At 39.2% G+C, this 22,741-nt stretch overlaps 1 protein-coding gene across 1 annotated transcript in view; it reads right to left on the bottom strand.

Moving 5' to 3' along the window:
• The window catches only part of SIK2 (salt-inducible kinase 2), a gene marked incomplete at its 5' end in the record, with an annotated part of 31,827 nt that extends 10,580 nt beyond the window's left edge, over positions 1-21,247 (bottom strand). Inside the window, 6 exons of the mRNA XM_010188716.1 lie at positions 176-396; positions 2,399-2,522; positions 4,075-4,199; positions 13,412-13,573; positions 18,544-18,607; positions 21,131-21,247. Coding sequence (XP_010187018.1) covers positions 176-396; positions 2,399-2,522; positions 4,075-4,199; positions 13,412-13,573; positions 18,544-18,607; positions 21,131-21,247 — 813 coding nt within the window. The remainder of the gene's footprint in view (positions 1-175; positions 397-2,398; positions 2,523-4,074; positions 4,200-13,411; positions 13,574-18,543; positions 18,608-21,130) is intronic.
• Positions 21,248-22,741: the final 1,494 nt, after the last annotated feature.

Here is a 22,741-nt window from a genome sequence, read left to right as displayed (position 1 = left end):
TAAGTGTGTGCTTGTTTAAATTAAATAGTTGATACACTGAAAGAACAGAAGCTAGTCCTGGGGTACGTGACCAGAACACATTATGCTTTTCCATGGGTTCTCATTTAGAGAACTAATTTGTCTCTAACAGGACACCTTCTCCCCAAGGACAAATATCAGTTCGGGTCTATTTTACCTCAATAGTTTTCTGTTGGTCTATTCCCAGGCTGTGCATTAGCCTTAAGACCTGCTCATTATACTCTCCAATGGAAGGCTCATTCTCCTCTCCTGGTGGATAAAGAATAGGTCTCTGTGCAGGAACCTCTATAAGCATCCACTTGTGCTCCTTAATCTGAGCAATAGATAAGCGTTTGGATGGGTCTAGGACCAACATTCTTCTAATCAGATGTTCACACTCTGTTGAGGGAAAAAAACCCATAAATTACCAGCCTGATAAGTGGGACTTGCATATATTCACCTGAGAGCTACCAACACAGAGCACAACAACAGGAAACTGCCTTACTTCTACCTGTCTTCTGTGCTAAATACATTTCCTGAAGGTTAAAACAATCTCTCAAAACAAGATTAAAAGTCACATTAAGAAGGACAAAACTCCAACTTCTTTAACTGCATCATATGACTAACAGTGCTATTCCTTCTACACTGCTCCCACATGGTGGTAATAGTAATATTGACTATGTCTTTGGAGGTGCTTGTGCTGTTCTAAGTACAGTGCTAACACTAACTGATAAAGCTTCAAATAACCTCTGTGAAGTGTGGTGGGAGTAATAAGCCCAGCAGTTTCTTCAGCAGTTTGAAATAGCTTGTCCAGGCTAATAAAACAAGGGACAGGCAAAACTAGGGTTAGTGCCTGGACTCTTTGTTTTTTACTTCCACCTTAGTGGTCACAAAACCAAAAGTAAAAATAATGTCCTTGTGGCTATGGATAGTAGCCAGTGGGCCTTCAGGTTTATCTGTTTTAATTCCAAGACCAAATCACAATCAGTAGTTTTAAGTGCCAGAATCATTCTGAACACACCAAACTGTTCGTGCTTTCTGACTACTACATGCTGGACAACATTAAAACCATTGTATTTTTCTTCAGATCTCGGTTGGTCTGCATATGATGGGATGCCAATGCAAGTTCCTTTAAGAGAGTTTATCCGTCTGCGATGTATTTCTAGCTGACCATGATGTGGCCACAGTACAGTTGTTATCAGTCAGTCCATCCAGGTAGCTATGACAAATAGTTTAGAGAGAGATTTCTGGGAGTTTACTCCTGTTTCTCTTTTTCCACAGTTTTGCTGAAAGGCACATCCTTCCCCACTCCCTGCATCACCATGTGGTCAGCCAGGGGAGCAGCAAACAGCTGGTGAAACAGCCGATCCACACTGCAAGCACAGCAAAGACTGCAACTCACAGAAAGGCATCTGGATCTAGCCTACATACCTATGTCAGCAAAGCCACAGAAACACAATACAGTGCAGCGCAGGCTGCAAAATGTGTTCAGGAAGATGAGACGTTGCTGTGGTGCCATAATGGCATTGCTAAAAGCAACCAAGTGCACTATAGTTACGCTATAGTGACTGTTTTCAGAGGCAGCACGCAGGAGTACATGCCACTAGAAAGAAAAAAGGGGAAGATCAGGATGTTTACGCCACAGAACCCTTAACAACAGGGCTGAAAAACACATTTTTAATTCCCTTTAGAAAAAAAAGAGGCACAGAAAAATAGTATATTGAACAAGGATTTGATTCAGGAAGGTTGTCTGTAAGTAATCTGGTTTAGAGATCCTTTAATGAGACTGAAGGACACCATCACAACCCATGAAAAATGGTCCCACTTGTTCTTGTCTGAACAGGCATGAGGCAGAGTGAAACCCAACAGATGGGATACTTAGGTGAGGGAGAGTTCTCTCAGTCTCATGTGGGAGTGCCGGATACATGACAATGAGAACCTGGCTGTGCACTTCTTTGCTTTTGTTTAGCAGACACTGTCAAATACCAGGAAATCCACAACTTAGGTTTGACGGTGATATTGCTCTCAACATATTTTCTTTCCACATTAAAATGCACATGGCCTTGCAGGACAAAAGTTAATTGCTACACAAATGTGCCTCTCCCCCCGCATCTCTATATTGCTGTTCACAGTAGGATGAGAGATCCTTCAGCTTCCATTTCTTACTGCTGACAGGTACAGCCACACATGGTGCAGGAAAAATAGGTTGGTTTGCCTAGCAGCAGCCTAACTGCAAAGGTGTGCAGCTCACCTAGGCCTATTTGTGTTTCTTTGCAAAACGAATAGTCTGCCATACCATAATTTACTGTGCAGATGCACCACCCTTTGTGGTATTGCAGAGATTATTCTAGAATTTACTCAAGGTTTACCACACCAAGAGTGTAAGAGGACGCATTGTTACCTTCTGACATAAAATAAGGGATTCTGAACCTTCCTTCAAGAACTCGTTGCCTCAGTATGGGAAGCGTTGGTCCATCAAAAGGTAATGCTCCACAAACCAAAACATACAGAACTACACCCATGCTCTGTAACAAAGAGAATATTAATTTCAGTTTTCAAGCTACAAGCAAAGTCTCTGAGGTTGGCTAGCCAAATTCTGCCACAGGAAAAAAAAATAAAATGACCTTCTGCAGAAACAGGAAATTTATACAAAAAGGAGCTAGATTTCTGAAGATCCCTAAACATTAAGACCGCTCAGCTAACTCAAAATGGCTAGGCTTGCAGTACCTTGTACTGATAAGCAGGTAAGCTGAAGCGTAATGGGTTAGAGACTCTGGCTGCTAGCAGATGACTGAATGATACCTGAAAAGTGAGCCCCAACTTCAGGTGAAAATTAGAGATACTTTTTCTTAATCTCAACGTTGTCCAAAAACCCCCAAACCTCAAACAGCAGCTGCTCAAAATAAGAAACTGTAACCGTTTACATTTACCAATTTGCAAAAACCTGGTCAAGAGGCACACTGGGAACTTTGTGAACAGTCTGCTTCAGGGGAACACCAACTGGTAATTCTGCACTGCAGTGTGCAGTGCTGAGCGTGAGGGATTATTTAATATGAGCAAAAGGAGACAATCTGGGCAAGAGTTCTCCAACTGCCAGACTCATTTTTGAAAATATGTAAGTTAATTGGGGCTGCAAGTGGAAACAGTCTTGCAGTTTATGCCAAAAAAATATAGCACCACACTAGATAAAATAACCACACAGGACCCCCTTGCCAATCATTTGGCATAGATAGCTAAAGCACTTGATTTCTCAAAGGGAAAAAGCAGGCATTCAGCATTCACCTTAAAACTTTGTATTTACACAGAGACTTTAAAATTAAAGATGCATTTTAAAAGTCACTTTCTTCCTTTAACTTGCCAAAGCCTGAACTGTGGATTGTTGCATTCCTCCTGCAAGCTTAGCACTTTCAGCAGACCTATTCTGTGACTGGATGTTGCACAGAGATAGAGAATCTTTAACTCATCTGAGAAGGTAAGTGACGATGATTTTATCTTAGAATATAGACACACGTGTGCTTCTCAGGCAGATTCTGTTAACAATTTAAAATCTTACATATTTAAAGAATATTTATCAAAGTTCAGAGATTCATTTCTCCCATTCAAACAGTGCCTGTGCTACTGGAAACAGTAAGCATAGCTCAGTTTTGCTATATGTTTATTTACCAGTTACTAAAGGTTCAAAAAGGCTGTAGCCTTTTTGTTTTTCTATGTAGCTACATAAATATATGTATGTATATAGAGATACATGTATTTGTGTATGCATGGATCTAAAAATCTTTTTCTTTGTTAATGCAATTAAATTAGATTAGCAAAGTTTGTGCATTCCGCCAGGAGAGACTTCGGAGAAGCTACAGTTTTTCCTCTAAAAGTGTTAACATGCACCTACAGCGTACATTTAGTAGGCACCTGGAGAGGTAACTTGAATTCCATTCAATGTTAAGAGGCATCTTATGACATTCTAGAAATAAAGCTGAAGAGGAACAGTTTGGGTGCAGCTTAAGAAGAATCAAAGATGATTGCTTTGTTCCAGCTTCCTAAAAGTCGACATGAATCCAGTTAAAAAAAGAATAATGATACCCAGATATCCAGCTGGGGTCCCTCGTATTGCTGTCCTTCAAAGACTTCTGGGGCTGCATATGGTGGGCTTCCACACCATGTCGTCAGAGGCTCACCACTCTCATAGAAGTTTCCAAATCCAAAATCTGTTGAGAAATTAAGGGGCAAGTCACTCCAAACTCCAGCTGCATGACAAAGAATAATGATAGCGTGCATGGACTAAGCCTGAAAGCTCACTTTTGTTCATGAAAGGCTCTCTCATAAATCATTTTATCAGTACTCCCACTGAAAATATTGGGATGCTGAACGTCCTAGACTGCTATTTTCATGACAGCTAGGTAATTATTAAAGCACTCTGCAAAATTTGAAAACCTGGAGGAGTTTGGAGTAAACTTCTACCAGTTTCCTAAATCTAAGTTTATAAACAGCTCTCACTAAAATTCAACAAACTGACAATCATGCATACGTAGGAGCTTATTTACTTGCCAAGAGATATACGAGATTCAGTACTGGATCTGAGATTTCCCAAGTTTTCTTTAGGTGCTCTGTAGCCTTGAATGCACAACAAATTTTGACAACAAAGGCATCAACTTTGGAGATGGGAGGAGGGAACTCTGCCAAAAGCAACAAGTATGGGAAAACACAATGCCTTTTGCTAGGAAGGAAACTCTGCTACTGGGATTGTCCGCAGCCCTTTCAATCTACAACTGTAATTTACCATTCCACAACTAAGCAGTTCTTTGAAATATTTCTTTTTACGGCTTAATATGAGAGCAGATGTGGGTCCCTGGGACTCCAGCATTAGTCACCATTTGTAAAAACCCAATAGTGAAAAGTAAAATGACAGCCACTGTTGCACAGAGACGTGAAGTCAGACAGTCTGACGCAATTTTTTGTTTTGCTTCCCCTGTTGCTGCTCTCCCAGGTTGCACTAATTTTTTAGTAGAACAATACAGCCAACAACACTAATATTGAGGAAGCCAGCTTAATGACTAAAAAAATGACTAGCTCAAAGTAACGGGAATATGTTAAAGTCAGTAGAAACTCAGCATGTCGGTTCCTCTACAGCAAAAATTCTGCAAAGATTCAGGTCCTTAACACTCCACAAATAAGACGTGCTTACAGTAATTCAATCCATGGAGCTCTTCAGTGTCACATGCAGTTGTAGGATTAATCCTTTTCACTTATCTCAAACTAACCATACCCATTATTTGCATTCACACAAAGCAGGAACACATCCATCTCTTTCATCCCTGCAGTTTTACCTTTTTTTCTTCCTCCCCAAAATGCTTTTGTTCTAAATAATTAAATCTCTGTTCTAGGAAAGCTGATTTGGCTGTCCTCCCTTCAATACCAGAACTACAGGGCTTATCTGACATCACAGCTAGTAAAGTGATCCTAGTGACAAATAAGGAACTGCAGCTCATGGCTTCAGTGTGGAAGAAACCATTCATGAGAATCTGCTGAAGAAAGCTGATGACCAGAGCCTTCAGACTTAAGCAAACTGCTTGGTAGAGGGGCTCTGGGATGTAAATAACTTCAAAATTGTTATATTTCATGATTTATCTTAACAGCTTTGACTTAAGATAATCTTCTAGGGCAGCATAGTCGTATTTGGCAGATTGATTACTTTAAAAATCTGACTAGAAATTTGAGGACCTTTTAAAAGATAAACTCTAGCTCAAATACGAATGATTGAGTTTGCTGAAAACAGTGACTGAGTAAATCAGATCTACAATCACTCAGGCTCCTCAGAGATTGTTGTATCGGTGTGCTGACTGCTAATGGTGAGCTGTCATTTTTGTGATGACACATGATACTCTTATCCCTCATCTATTTTTGTATTGCCAACAATCCCACTGCAAACTGACAAGACAAATATTTAAGCTTCATTCTACCCTTTTAAACCAATGCCTCTAAATTAATATTGTATTCCAGAGAATTAACATGCTTTGTTACAAAAGAACATCTTGCACTCCTGTAAATATCTGGTACAGATGGAACCCTCAAGAGGTTAAATCTCCAACGTCAGTCCAAGGTCACTGTGTTAGCTCAAAGTCAGAAAATCAGATACCCAATCTCACAGCAATGAACTTTTGGGAGTTGGCCATAATCAAAGGAGAGCCCCGCTGCCTATCAGTAAGAAGGCTGCAATGCCAGAAAGACTATTTGAAGGTCAGACCACACGCAAGATCCGTAACAGCGTCATGCTCTGCAGGCACGTAGAACGCCTGACAGTTGCGTGAACAGTTACGCAATGGCATCCTGGCATGTCACCATACTGTGGAGGTGCAAATGGCCAAGGTCAGCTTAGATTCCAACTCTGCATAGGAAACACTGAATGGAACATTCATGCTATCCTTTCTTTTACATCCTGCTTCAGTTCTGAAACAACTGCAACTTCAGCTGTAATAACAGACAGGGAAACAACAAAATCTTCTACCAAAAACTCCCCCAATCGCTGTATGTCACCTGCCTTCTTCCTATCACAGCTAGACTTTTGTTGTGAATTTTTTAATTCTCTTTGAGGAGACTTTTCTTCACACATAATTGGCTTGGCAACCTTGACAATACTCGGGAGACATGAAGCAATTTCTTCTCTCAGAAGCATTTTGCCATCTGTGTAGGTGTCATTAAATCTGATCTCTCCTTTTGCTTATCTTGAATTTGTCAGATTTTCAACATCCTCTTAGTACTGCAGATAAATATCAATCTTCATCTCTGAAATGCAGCTCATACTCAGGTGCCACCCTCATAAATCTCAGTATCAGATTCACAAGTACATGCACATATATATGTAAGCACGGCTATAGAAAAGCATGACCTGCTTGGAAATACGCAAGATTTCAATTCCTAAGGAAGCGAAATTCCTTTCCTATCCAGACTGGATTTAAATTAGCTATTTGGTGGATGTGAACATGTGGAAGCCACTTCAAAAAAAGACATGAAGGAATCTGAATAGCACAAGGCAGAACACAGTCTTTAAGTATGACTGATCAATGTAAGAGAAGCTTCAGGTTCACGTTACAATCAGGATTTTGTTTTTTGTTTTGTTGTTTTTTATTATTATATTTACATGTTTAATTTCCTAACACATAATAGTTTTATTTCTAGTTAACAAAAGTATCTCAAGAGCAAGGACATCTTAAATCTGAATGGCATGATACTTGCAAGGCTGTTACCTTTGCTCCCCATCTGAGCAACAGAATTACAACACTTGCGCTGTCGAGACCGTGCTTGACTGGTTGGAACAGCAGCAACTGGCTTGCATCTGGTAGTCTTGTGACAGCACAGATGATTAAGATTTATTAGCCAAATCCATGAATGAAAGGTCTAAAACCAGTACTAGAAGGAGTAGCCAAGGATGCACACTGTATAAACACAAGTACTGGCTGCTGGGGTTTGGGGGCAGGGACAAGCACAAGGCTGCACAAACAGCCAGCCTCAGATGGTCTCCCTGTCACCACTAGGTCTGTCTGATCCAGCATGGAATTCCTCACGAGTCTGTGTGCCTTGTCTAGGAGTGTGTGCCTATAACCTGGAAAATTGTTCCTTCATTCTATCTTTGATCTGCAGTTCTAAAACTTCCTTTTTTCCCCTGCCTTTTCTTGGGCAAGGAACAGCAGTGTCATTCAGTTATGACTTTCTGCTGAAAAAATAGCATGCATTGACAATACAAAGCATAGTAAGAGCCAGGTACCTACTAATTCACTTTTTCACACAACATAGGACTTTAAAACAGTGTTGCTTTTTTCAGCAATCTGCTTTTATCTTTAGAAATCCAATTATATTCTGTTTTTGGACAAAATAATTACCTGTGCAGGGAGATCAGTGTTATTTTTTAGGGTACGTAAATTATTATGGTTACCTCCTTTTGTTTCCATTATGCTTTCTACACTTGTGTCTTCAAATGATGTTAAACCATTTCTTGGGAACTCAAGGATTAATAACATCCATGAAAACCATTTCAGAGAAAAAGTTCAGAATTTAGACAGGATACTGGATGCTTGGTCCATTGGGCTTCCTCAATGTTTAATTATTGCACTGTCAGTTTAGTTGTCCCACTTTTTGGGGTGTTATGACAGCCAGGATTCAGTTAAGCACAAAACAGTCACTAGTCTCTCATTCTCTCTTCCCCCCCCTCCACCTTGTTTCTACTTTGCAATTGCTGATCTACCATAATCGTTCTGGATTGAAGGTAATCATTTTTAACCTAAGAACACTATTAATCCATTCCAGAGAAATGGGTTTTAAGAACATTACTGACGTTTAAGGGAAAAATGTGCCGGCCCTCAAAAACACACATGCCAGCCACAGAATTCTAAAAGGACTGAAATTGGACTCTTCACCAGAGAACTGAGATGATATAATGGGGTGATCTTTATCTTCTTAACATTTGCCTGAATCTGCACGTTAAAAAGTACGATCATTTGCAGCATTGTGCTCAGTTGAATAAACTCTGTGTTTGTGCAATCTGCAAATATTGGCTCTCAACATTTGCGGTATTTTGTTTCTCAATCTCATTACCCCCTTTAGAATAATCTTGAATTTAGAAGGTATAATTTTTTGAACATACATCATTTAAATGGAATCTGTTTTCCCGTTAAAAATGGAAACAGACTAAGATTTCGGATCCGTTTGCAATTTGAGAAATGGAAACTCCCTGCCAGAGCCACTGCAACTTCTGCTGTGCATCCAGCAATATGAGGTAGTCTCTACTTTGTATGTCTAAAAATCCTTTAGAAGGGATACTAGCTTCAGAGTGATAATTAATCCATTCTTCTAAAATTACCAAAAGAATTCAATCTGCCTGGCTTCATAGAGCCACACGGATCTTTTCGTGTAATATGAGCAAGGAGATAATCGGGAGAGAGGTACTGATAAAGGAAAGGTATGAGTGTGTTAGAAACAAACCTGACCCACTTCATGAACTGAATGCTGATCAGCCAGCCCTGACGTCAATGCATATTTTACTGTCCACCAGCAAGACAAACCAGCACTACAACCTACTTCAAAATAACAGTCTCTCCTACCTGATCTGCTTCAAACACAGTAGCTTTACCATCAAGATGGCATGATTTCTGCAGACATCTATACAGCATCTTAATCTGGCAGTTTTGTGGGGCTGGAAGTATACAGAGGGAAGCTCACTATTCCATCTTCAATTCAAAGCTGCATTTAATTTTAAAAAAATGCACAGATGTTTCACTGTACAGACAACGAGCAAGTTTTATTTGATGACAGCACAGCATATCAGTGATCACCAACTGAAATCTAGTCCCTATGATCCCTTCAAAAACCAGCAAAACACAAAGGGCATGTGAACCATCCAGCTATCTACAAGCAAAAACTTTAAGAAAAAGAAGGTTGACCTTGCTAGTGCTGAAAAATTTTATGTCAAACCTGATGGTGACTGCCTGGTATGGCATCCTTCGGTCGCAGCCTTCTCAGTGGACACCTTATCTGACAAATACCTTCTTTTATGTTACTGATGCTAAAATTGAAGCTTGAGGCTTTTGCTCCCAACTACCTACTATCTTCTAGAAACTAACAGTCTGTCAAATCTCTCACCTCAAGATATTTACATATCCTCTGTTTCTTGTCCAGCTACTAAGACTGGAAAGGAAGATCCTCTGAATTCACTTTATCCTCTTCCTTCTAGAGCGATATGAACACAAAACAACTAAATTTCAGTCTAGCCTCCTTGTTTAAGCATAAAAGGTGGCAGTCTCATCAGCTCAGTTTTAGGAACACATTAAAAAAAACCCAAAAAAATCTTAGTTTATTCTCCTAGTAGCTGCAATGCAGAGGTAACTTTATGCATATATCTGTATTTGACTAAAAACAATGTTTTATTCTTAAAGAGTAAAAGCTTCAGTAAAAGTCTTAGAAGCATCAGAACGAATGAAGAGGTCCACTGGGAGTTAGGAAGAGCCCAGAATGGCCATGAGTATCTGTGTGGATTTCATAGCTGCTTGGAGTGATCAGCAAGCGACAGTGCCACACATAGTGCTGGGCCACAGCGCAAATACCGACCCTGCAGACCTTTCATCAAAATAAGGCATCTGTTACCATGTTGTTTTGCAGTTGCTAGATTAATTCGAGTTAGAGCGTAATTCTAGCTTATCAGAGTTGGGATCCTGGGTGTCCTTTGTTCTTCCACAGGTTGATAAATGAACCATGAAGAATATGAGCCACTGTAAGAGACTGTTCTCAGGAATCTGCACAGCACCAGATAACTCCAAAATCACAGATAAACCATTCTGTGGAATTCACTGTGTATCTCCTTTACAAAAAAAAAAATGAAACAACTGACTCAGCACAAATCACTACCAAGTTTCTAGCAGTCGTAACTTTCCTCCAGCTACTTCATCAAAGCTGGGCATGGGAATTGCTATCAGTCTGATAAAGCTTAAAGATACATGAAGAATCAGACCATATGAATCACTGCCAGTTAATGTGATCATTTGCATACAGACCACCTGTAATTAATTTTCTGTAATACAGAGGTAGAGCACAAGAGCAGCTGAGAGGAGGAAAGAGACAGCAGCAGCTGATAGAATCCAGTAACTACCATTTATCAAGGCTTTTATTTGAGTCCCTGGAGAACCTATGTATTGAAATTCCATGCAACAGAACAGTTCACGTCTCTAGCCTTTCTTCAGTTAACGGGTCTCCTGAGATGCCTTTGAAGTAGTGTTTTTGTGAGCCTGTGTCATGCTTGCACTGCAGTGTTCAGGGAGGCAGGGAATTTGCATCCCTGCAGTGCTAAGGACATCCATGAAAGGAATACCTCTGAATACAGCCCCACTCCAACAGACTTGAGGCCCCTGAGGAGCTCTGAAAAACTATGCCAGGCTGAAGGTGACAAGCTACTGTGCAGAACACTGATGTGCAGGAAAAGAAAGTAGAAGGGCTACAATGTGGTGGTGAAAATGGGGAGAAGAGCAGCAAATCAGAAGGCAAGGAAAGAAAGCACAGACGAACAAAAGCAAAAATTCCCGTATATTTAGTTCAGTTACTCATAGTAAGTGGGGTTCGTGGGACTTGCAGCCTTTAAACACAGTATTTACTGAAGCCATACAGTGTCCTAGTGTATACAACTGTATGCCAGTCACATCTCCAGGTGCTATGATTGTCAGCAGGTGCTAGAAATAAATGCAAGTTTGAAATCAGAAATGAGAAAAGTTAAGATACTATACAAATAGTAGTGCTGATGAACAAACTAAAGATCAACAAAGTACCAAAACCCTTTCCCTGTCAAATTCACAGCCTTATTACTAACAGCTGTTTGCAAACAGTGCAGGGAGCCCTATTAGTTTTTAGAGTTTTGAGACATCACAACCAATTCAGTCTCAATGTTAACAGTTGTTATACTTGGGCCATTTCATTATCAAGTCCAGACATCATCTCCATCCCAAACTATTTCTTTAGCTTTCTTCAGGTATCAAATGCCCTAACTAAGAACTTGTACTAGAACTGCATCTTCCTGCTGCAACGGCTGCAAAACCCTTCTGTTTCACCTGATGGTAGCTTTAAATATTTTTACAGATTAGTATTAATATATGAAAGCCCACAATAGAGTATAGAGAAAATTAAAAGATAACCATAAACAATATCAAATCTAATGAAAGAGGCTACTGCAAAGATTGTGCTAGTAATTTATATAAAACATTAAATAATTTTTACAGCTTTTATGAACCCGCTGTAAAGTTCCCACTCTTGGATGCTAAAGAGCCATGAAATACAGAGAACATGCCAAAGAGCAGATTAATGGGCTTCCCTCTAGCTTCAGAGAATCTGGTTTCCACGCTGTTCCTTCTGCCAAAAAACCCCACCTTACATTTAGGCTACTGTTTGTTACACAATCTCATACTCTATGAAGATCGTGCTTCTGGAACTCACATGGCTGTATTTTCCTTTTCCTCAATTTTAATTTACCCATTACTTAACCTTTCTGTAAACTCTTAAACCATGTGAAAAGATGCTAGAGGTGATGAGGTGATAGTAAAGGAATAAAGAAATGAATGTTTTAAATGTACAGACAAAATCAAACATCAATACAAAAGCAACAAACATATCCAAGATCTGGGAAAGCAACTCCATTAAGACATAAATTGAGAGAAATACTACTTAGACCATCAGTAAAATACTGTTTCATAGGCCAGGAAAACCTGTATTGTTTTTTGAGAGCAATGACTATGGGTTGCTTTTCTCTAAGCTTAGAGAGGTTAAAATTCTTGCTCAAGTTTTAATCTCAAAGGTGAGTATTCATTTTAAAAGACTGTGTAGATTTCCCATTCTGATAAAGATGACTTGAAAGGATTTAAACGATTTTTCCTGCGGGTGAAGTTAATCCACAGAATTAATTGCCTAATCTTCCCAATGTTTGTTTTAGTATTTGCAGAGAAAGGGGTGAATCTTCATGACAGATGACAACCAGTTAAACTGGTGTTAACTTTTCCTTTAAAATCTTTAAGGACAATCTTTGTACTCCATAGACAAAAAAGAGTGCACCTTTTAGAGAGCTGCTGGCACGTTTAATGTTTTTCTGCAATTTTATCCTTACAGAAAGCATTAGAGATCAAGATACATTTTCAGTCCATCCATTTCAGAAATGCCAGAGAGGAAATCCAAAGGTAAAATAATCCAGCGGTGATCTGTAACTCAGAAATGTTTTATCACTTGACCTTTCTCAGCCTGATTGGCTATCTGTTCACACTTCCTTCCCAGAACGAGCAAGCTTACTCCTGATACAAACCAGCTTCTTACAACTGTTAGCCTTCCTTTCCTGCTCTCGTATTATTGATGACTGAAGTTCAACAGTCCTCCAAATCAAGATGTTCTCTAGCTTTCCCATTTCAAGTGTCACTGGGCTAAAGTCAGTATAGAAGGATTTGTGGAATTGTAATGAGTTGACAACTGACAAAATTATTTCCATTGCTAGGAACATCTGCTGTGTCTAAATTTATAATTAAAATGAAATCATGCATGCAATAAGAAAAAAATCAATAAGCTTCCATTTTGAGTTTTTCTAATGTTGAAAGAAGTTATTTGATTAACTTTGTTTTAACCTGAACATCTGGCATCATTATAGACATGTTATGATACCCACAAAAAAATGACAGTAACTGTAAAAATTATTTCCTTTTTCCTGAAACTATAATAGATCTAATCTAGGAATTATTTTAGCTACATGTACTTTGCGATACCCATAATGTAAAAATATTACACGTATTACCACTCTGATTTTGTGTACCTTATGCACAGCAGGATGCCTTGAGCAACAGCAATTGAATTACTGGAACAGCCTTCATAAAAATAAAGCGTTACTGAATATCATCTACATTCCGAGTACCTGCAATTTTGATGTTCATGTTGTTGTCAAGCAAAAGATTTTCAGCTTTCAGATCACGGTGAACAATCTTCCGACCATGGCAATACTCCACTGCTGAGAGGATCTGCCAGAATTTGCGCCTAGCCTCAGACTCACTTAGACGGCCATGGCTGGCGAGGTAATCTGTTAAAATAAATGGAGGTTTAAATGGAGTAGATAGCAAGCAATAAACCTGAAACTAAGTGATTTCCCTCAAATAATTAGCACTAGGAAACTCAGTGTTTCAGCCAATCCCAGTCTCCAGCCCATTATTCTCACAGCAAACCCACCAAACAAATGGGGAAAAAATAAAACAATAAGAAAAACCTGCGTCATAATGAAACTCTACTCTCTTCCTTCTTTTGTAGTGTCCTGACTATTCTGATAAATATTTTCATGTAATGCAACTCCTGTGGAATGGGAAATACTTGGAAAAACTGGCTTCACCATCATGAGGTACTTTAAGCTTTAGCCTCTTCTGAGTTCTTGCAAGCTTCACACCACACATCTCCCTCTGAAGCCTCAACAGAGGCTGTGTGGTGGCTAAAAGTATTTTTCTCTGGAAATAACACAAGCACCCATAAGGTACCCATCCTGACCTCTCTCTTGTCTTCATTACATCACAAGCAGAAAGAACATTTTGTTTTCATATTTGATTATGTTGTAAAAACTAACATTAGCCCTGAAACCAAAGACTTCATTTATCCTCAGGAACAAAAACAAGTGAAGCAGCAGCTGTGCGAGTCTTGACAGAAACAGCTTCTATAGCCAATTCTATTCCCTCTCTTACAAGGCATAAAAATCAAAGAATCAACTGTTAGAGCGGGTTTAGAATTGCTTTCAACATCCTACAAAGAATGCAGTTAATGACAAAGGTGCAGCAAACGCATGTAGATACTGTACTCGCAGATCACAGGCAAGGGCTGAGCACATACACACGCAGCAATCTCCAACCACTTGCTGCATCACAGCTACTACTGAAGTTAAACAAGCAGTGGGCAAGAGCTACACTGCTAGAGCTGCAACCAGCCCCAAATTATAATTTATAGAGAAAGTCCAGTAAACAGGAATTGTCATTTGCAGACCAGCTGGCACAAACCTTTCTGTCTGAATTCAGTTAACAGGTTAGAAGAGCTGCTTCTGCAAGTTGAAAAGTGAGCGTAACATAATGGAGGTTTTGAGCCTACTTCTGGTTATAAGAATCTCTGACAAAATCTGTAAGGAAAATGATTAATCTTATCTTCTAAGCTAGTTGTGTAATCTCGGCGATCCAAAAAAGGATGATCTTGCCCAACACAATGCCAAATGAGAATATTTGGCTTTGTTAGGTTGTGGTTTAACTTTGTTTTACTTGTGGTGGGATTGAAAGGATTTCACACACTGCTGCTGCTACCTCCCAAGCACATTCTGCAAGCATGGAGGTGGCTGCTCCTGAACCATCTCAGGCGGCAGACTAGAAACCTCAGTTGCAGTACACTAATTTCAGCATCCCTCAAGAAATGTTTTTAGGCAAAGCACATTAGATCTGACCTCTGGAACCTGCAGATCTGAAAACTCACCTCAGACCTTCTAACCTACCTAAGCCTTAATACACTTACAGCCAGCTTAACTTGGCAAAGCACAAGAACAAACAAAAGCTTGGCAGTAAGGGGAGATCATAATATTTGCAAGCTAAAAATCATTCAGTCACAAAGTGACTGACAAATCATATGATATCAAGGTGAAGTCGGATATCAGAAGCTCAAACTAAATTGCACTGAATGCAAGCCAGTCCTTTAAGCTGTTAATCCATCATTTGTTAGCAATGCAGCAAACAAGTTAATGAATCCAAGCTGTCATTTGCTTTTATGGCTCTAGCCTGTCAGGATTTAAAGATTCCAAACCATCTTGGCCTTAAGTATTCCGTCAACTCTAGCAGTCTGCACAGAATAGGTCATTTATTCCAAAATAGACTGCGTTCTCTCCTGGGGAAGTAGAACATACCACAGTCTGTCTAAATAAGTGATGGTACATGCAAGGATACTGTATGTGCATTAAGTTTTAGCCTGCAAAGAGGAAAGGCTGGGATACAGCCCCTGGGCTAAAGAAACAACTTTAGAACAGCTGAAATTTGCTAGAGACATTCTGTCACGATAGCTAGAATCTGAACGCTGACTGAGTATGTGTGTGTATACCTCTGGAGCTAAGAGCCATGACTCCAGTTTTCATGCAGATACCTAGAGCATAGCACCCTGTTGTACCTTGCGAAGACTGAAGTAGCAAAGCCAGCTATGCTTCCATACACATATCCTTTGACAAATCTTACCCTCATGCCATACCCTCTAGCGACATGTTTCTATGCTAGGGTTTGTTTCATCTTTCTGTAATAAAATAAAACCCAGAAGCTATCTTAGATTCAGCTGGATCCACAGCAGCAAGCAACAGAACTTGTGTCACAAGGCAGCTTCCTGTGCAGCATTTTCAGTAGTCCAAAGTACATTTGTTTACTGGACAATTTAAAGATTAAGATGGTATTTGCTTCCAAACACATGACTCAGAGACTCATCTGGTACAGGACTCCAGAAGAGCATCCCGCCACTTGTGCTGTTTGAAAATTAATGTTATAAAAGGAAGACTTGATTTCACATATTGTTAGTGGCCTTAAGGGTGGGAAAAAAAATGACCCAGACAACAAGAAAGGACTTTGAACATTTGAGTTCTGTTTCTCTGAAATCCATCCCCCAGCCCTCCAGTGTAAAAGAGAAAGATCAGCCAGGCTCCACCTCTTCAGCACTCCAATCACCAAGGCCCTCTACACGCTGAACTCTATTCCATTGCCCTCTGAGTTCATTCTGCCTGGTGAAGTTGACTGGCAGTTTTAGAAACTCTCTCAGCAACTCCAATTTTGTTACTGCAACTAAAAGCCATGTGAAAACTCCAAGTGCCTGGGTATCAAGCATAAAACTCATTAAATTCACTTTTACTAAGCAAAAAAGTTTGTTACTTTAGCCCCTCAGTCAAATTCCTAAACAAAGCAATGGTACCCACTACGTATGAAACAGTCCAGCTAAGAAGATTTTCTTGACCTTTGAGAATACTTCTGCTCCTCTGCTATTTTTCTATTCCTTTCTTCTCTTACTCTACTAGGACATGCTAGACTCATTCATGGAAAATAAACCCATTGTCTTGGGTACCACTGAAACTCAAAACGAAGTTGTTATTACATATTGCTCAGCAGTGACCATTTCCTCTTCAGCTAGCACTTACTGTTGTAGCAGACTTACTGAGAACCTGCAGAAAAATCAGAAGAGACTTCCAGTGATAAATACAACAGTGGAATATCCCATCCTTAATTATAAGAAGCCACTGAGAAATCTTTCCAATAAATTGGAAAAAAGTAATCTAAAAATCCTGTACAGAAGTCTCTAATAATGGACCCAGACAAATTCCTTAACTATTTTAAGGAGAAAAAATATAGAGAATTAGCTACGCTGTGCCTGAAACATACATTAGAGGATCTACAAACAGGGAAAGTCTAACAACCCAAAAGGCTTTGCTTCTTCAGAATGAACTAAAGTGAAAGTTTTACAGGAAATTATACACATGAAAGCCAAGACAAATAGGAAGGCAAAAAGAGTCAACATCCAAGTTACTTCTAGAATCTTTAGCCATGCTGATTCCAGTTTTTTATTTTCTGCTTTCTGTTAATTTGTTTTTCCTTATGACCACCTCACTATGATCACCTCACAGCAAAACAACCCCTTCTGGTCATCTAAATGAAACTTAATAGTTACAGAATCTTGATTGAGTACTGAAAATGTTTAATGCATAAAAAGCTTAAAACTGCACAAAATACACAAAGTTAACCTGATATAGGTATAAAGGTAATTTTTAGATAGATTTTTGGCTTATGCTAATCACTTATGCAAATCTGCATACAAATCTTACAAGACAACCAACCTCCAATGTTGTAGTTCCCAAGGTAAGTAATAAGATGAATGGGAAGATTTTGGGAAGCTGGAGGAGGGGAGTTAAGACTTGCAGATCAGCTTGCAACTAACCACTGGGCTTCGAGGTTTTACTATGCCCATTACCACAGTCAAGAGTGGAGGGAGTGCAGGAGTTGCCTTCAGTACTAGAACACAAGCCTGGGAAGCATGGAATCACTTTCACTGTTCACTGCATAGCCCTTGGGAAGAGTAACGGCTGATGCACAACCACTTCACAAATTCCCTTTTACATTATCAGCAGTGGATTTTCGAATTTAGTAAGCTTTCTCAGTTCTTCTGATCCTTCAAAATACTGAAGGATTCTCTACTGTTGTGCACTTTGAGTGATCACGTACACTAAAAGAGGGCTGAGCAAGTGTTAACTGTTACCTGCTTCGAATATCTGTATACTACAATTATTCTGCAATGATTTAAGTAACTTTTTCCAAACAAATCGAACGAGATCTCTGTTGTAGTCCAAGCTGAACACTATAAAACAAAAAAGCTGCATCATGAAATACTACAACTAAAAAAAACAATTTACTGTATTCACACAAATTTAATCTGCTTGAGTGCTGAGTTTAAGCCAAAAACAAGTATTACTGTGTGTTTGACCATGCAGCTCAACACAGACAACCTAAAATTTTTATGAGTAGTGTTACTCTAAGTCACTCTCACACCCCCTCCTGCCCACCACGTTCTTCCTGAAAACATATTACAAAACTCACGTCTGATAAATCAGTACGTGACTGCACAAGAAACATTCTTCAATTTACCTGAAATACCGTTTGGGTCACTGTTCATTATCAGGCTGAACATTTAAATATAGTCTTTCATCTCAACTCAATGCTGAAAACCTGGTAATCCAGCCAGCTGAGATGAGAGTTTATCCTGTACTGTTCTGTGTAACAAGCTATGTCTTCTCCTAAAGGAACATCAGTCATTTTAAACTTTTTCCTTACGCTAGTGTACACTAACAGTTTTGCCTAAAGTTCTTTGTTCTAAAACGAGAAACAGTAACAGTTACCACACATTTATTGACAAATAAAGCAAAGTGGCATACTATAGTAAAAGGGATCCTTGGGCAAGATAAAGTTTCAGAAGTTAACATTAAAATGTTGAACATGAAAACATTCTCACACTTACCGAAAATTTCTCCGTTTTTGGCAAATTCTGTCACAAGGTACAACATGCTTTTGGTCTCCATCACCTGTTGAAATTGTACATGAGACTGTTTGCAGGAAAAGCAAAAAGCAAACAAAGATCCAAATGGATACTTATCTTCATTGTTCTCTTCCATAAAGATGTGAAAGTCTTTGCCCTGCACATACAATTATCACAATCTTTCACTTGATTTTTTCAAGTTACCTCAATGATTTCAAAGTGAGCATTTGCATGCTAAGCACAAGGATAAACTTTAAATACTTCATAAAGGGAGTAAACAGAGGAGGAGGTGGATAGGATTCTCTGCAACAAGTGACTAACAAAAAAATAGAACCAGCAGCTCGTTGAAAGACTTTCCTTTAGAGAATCAGCCCAGAGTAATTTTCTTGCTCAACTTTTCTAACATGCTGATGGCTGGTGCTCAGGAAGCAGACTGGGGATAATAGTGTCCTCTGTTACCAACAGTTCTCTAGTTATAGAAAGAAAAAGACCAACAAAACAAAACAGATGAGCAGCCAGTTATTTTGCAGCTTTCTTCTTAATGATCTACTCGTCAGTTGCTTAAACTGCTACTCAGGAACGCATTGTACAAACAGCTTAATCAAAAGATGCACTGAAAGCGAAAAATCCTCTGCTTCAAAATATTTTTGTGTAGGACTTCCCTTCAGTACAATACAACAGTTTCAACACCCAACAGATTTTGGGCCACTTCAATAAGGCAAATACATAGTTATAAAACCAGCAGAATTACCAAAAAACTGACAAGCCAACAGACAGAACAAGATGGCAGTTCTTCAGTATCTCTTGCACCCTTGTTTAATTCTACAACAGCTGAGCATATTATGACTGAAATGTCTGTATCTGGAAGGCAAAACAGTTTGGAAAGACTGCTTTAAACCAACATTTGGAGGCAGGAAGCTGCAACAGCCTGTAATTTACAAATATACGGAACCGTTCTTAATCAAGCCAAGATTGCTAGCTTCATTACCTAACTTTGACAGTCCTCAGTAGCTCCTTGACATGAGACAATTCAGAAACCTGCAGTGTGGACAAAGTACAGCCATGGGCACATTATATAAGCAAGCCGGTGAGACAATTTGAAGGCCATTTTCAAAATAAGCTCACCTATCTACCATTTCTAACAAGCCAGTCCTTTAATAGTAAAAGGACCGCACTACGTAACAACCACCTTCCTCTTCAAATGATCTTGCTGATCTCCAGACTTAATTTAACTGTTCTCAGACTCTATAATTTTTGTGTTTTGTCATTCATTCACAAGGAACTGTGGCAGGTATTACTTAAGCTAGTTACAAGTTTAACTCCCTAAGGTCTGCCTCTACTCAGTGAATTGATATTTTGAAGAGAAGTGCCACACTCTCTCCCATAAGATTAAATTAAAGCTGAACAAGTCTAAACTGGGATCTTTGTCTCTATTCAGTAGAACAACTACAATGCCATAGGTCCAAGTCCTTGTGCTCACGTTGCCTTCACAGACATTCATGAGAGAAGCTTAAATTCAAAGTTTGGTTTTAGCATTGAGCTGGGTTTATTTGAAACTAGCAAGAGAGAACCCCAGAAGCATCATGTGATCCATGAGAGAAGCTTAAATTCAAAGTTTGGTTTATTTGAAACCAGCAAGAGAGAGCCCCAGAAGCATCATGTGATTTGTTAAACAGAACACTAACAAAGAGACTCCAAAGGGAATACTCTCAGGAAAGCTTTAAAAACAAGAGTTAACTGAAGCAGAAATGCCAGCAGCCTCAAACATTTTACCATATGCTAGCAGGAACGGAAAATGAAACAGAAGAGAAACAATATAAAACAAACCTGTATTTTAATATACAAACTATGCACACTAAAAAAAGTCACAAGTAAAAACCTTCAAAAGTTTTGGGTGCAATTTGTATGCACTAACACAAGTGCAGCTTTCTCTCTTACGTACGTACACATTATTGCACCATAATTTTTCATCCTTTATGTTATAAAGGGATGCAATGAATTCTACAACAGACATCGTTCACTTTGGATAAATATACATTTGTCCATATCCACAACAGAAATTAAATGCAAGATTCCAACAAAAGTAAAGCCAAAGAACTAGTTATCCCTCTCCTAGTAAATGCACTTCAAGACAGAGTTTGGGAAGCTCTTGCTTGGCGTGCACATACACATCACAAGCACATCTGCAGAGTCTGGATTTACATATCCTCACGTCTTACCTTTGGATAAGACAAAAAGGCTGAAAGTACTCCTCAATCTGCACTCCAACTCAGGTATTTCCAACTTGACTCTTTCACTAAGATAAAATGTACAACCTTCTGTGTGTTTTAAGTAGATTTCAGGTACGCTTCAGTATCTAACATAGCCAGCCTAATCGGTAACATAGAATGAAAATGACCACAACTGATGTACTTTCAAAAAAGTTAAACACTTGTCCAATGCAAATCAATTCCAGAAAAGCTGAGTTTGTCACAGACTGGTGATCTTCCAGAGGTCACTGGTGTAGAGAGAACTCTTCACACAGAAGCAAGAGAGGAGAAGGAGGGAAATGAGACATTGCTAACCATACCTGGTAAAGCTTTATAATGTGTGGGTGATCAAGCATTTTCATTATCTGCACTTCTCGGTAGATCTTCTCCAGATTCACAGCATCCAGCTGAGATTTGTCAATGATTTTTATTGCCACCTGCAGATAAATAGCAAAAGTGACATTAAAACTCCCAACGTTTTCCTCATTAGTTTATCCTTATTGTAAAGGGAATAATGCAACTCCAGATAACTGGTGGCTTTCTTCTAGCTCAGAAATACACGTCCCCTATTTGAAGATGCAGCAGCACATGTCAGTAGTTCAGTTAAGCAGCCGCAGGACTAATCACCTACATCAGCATGGCAGAAGAAGTTTTACAAGAAACGGAAGGCAGAACAGGTGACGGAGGCCAGTGCTCCAATGAGCCCAGGTACAGAATGCTCTTCTATCAACTGAGGATCCTTCATGGAGGGGTGCTGTAAAGACAGATTCTTCTTAAGAACCCTAATGGTGTCCATTTCTGCAGCCAAGGTAGCTAATTTGAATCCCACAAATGAAAAGCTATATTTTAAAAGAACAACTCTTGGCTTAACACAAATACTATAAAAACATGTTAGATTCAGGTAGTTTCAACTGTTACATGCTTATTTTAAATGTAATTAACATGCTACTACGTTAGAACATCTGCAGTTCATCCGTTCAGGGGAAAAAACTGTACAAGTGTTTGTCAGTCAAACCTTGCAAACAGATCAGAATTAGTTTAGGAAACAGATCTTGGTCCTATTGACCTTTTTAGCCGATACCTGCAAAGTGAATTGCAGATAATTACACATGCTTAGGAGACTACAAATTTGAAACAGAAGACATTAAAAGAAAAATTTAACCAAGAAGAAAAAAAATACAGCTGCTATAAAAACCAGACAAAGGATAACAACACTGAAGAGTAGTGAATATATAAACGGTGTTTATTCACCCTGAGTATCACATTATTAATGCTGAAGCAGGAGCAAACAATGTAAGCCACACAAATGCTTCCAATTATAACTGCATTTCACAAACTGCTGAAGTATAGGAGACAGCTGCTATGCAGGAGACAAAAATCCACAGGGGGTGAACCTCATTATCTCCAGAAAGGCTGTTATGGACCCACCTGAATTCAGAATTAACTATTTATTGACTTTATTTCAGTACGCTTTTGCTTGATAACCTCCTCAGAAGTCACTTGTGCTCTTCAGCCACCAGAAAAATAAGGTTCTGCTATGAGTGAAAAAACCGATCTAGCCTTGTAATCAGTGAAAAGTTGGTTTGGTTTGGTTTTAAGATGCAGGATGCACTCTTATATAGCTGAAACAGAACAGGACTATCTTCCAGACAAACAATTGTTTAAAACTGTTTTTGAAAAGACAGGTGTGAGGGTTTTTTTAAGCAATGTCCAATTAAGGCAGAACTCACTGAAACCAGATTTATCAAAAACCAATACACACTTGTAAGAATAACGCGTTCACAGCCACTAGACACAAGAAAAAGGTTCACGTCCCACAACATTTCCATCATTAATCACAGGTTACTCCATCGTCTGTACAAAACATAACAGTGGACACTTTGGAAGAAGTGGTACCTAAAATGGTATTCAACCACTCCACACTGCCCTCC

The sequence above is a fragment of the Mesitornis unicolor genome, unplaced genomic scaffold, assembly GCF_000695765.1.
Source record: "Mesitornis unicolor isolate BGI_N332 unplaced genomic scaffold, ASM69576v1 scaffold12997, whole genome shotgun sequence".
Taxonomy (NCBI): domain Eukaryota; kingdom Metazoa; phylum Chordata; class Aves; order Mesitornithiformes; family Mesitornithidae; genus Mesitornis; species Mesitornis unicolor.
This window is presented reverse-complemented; position numbering and strand designations above follow the sequence as displayed.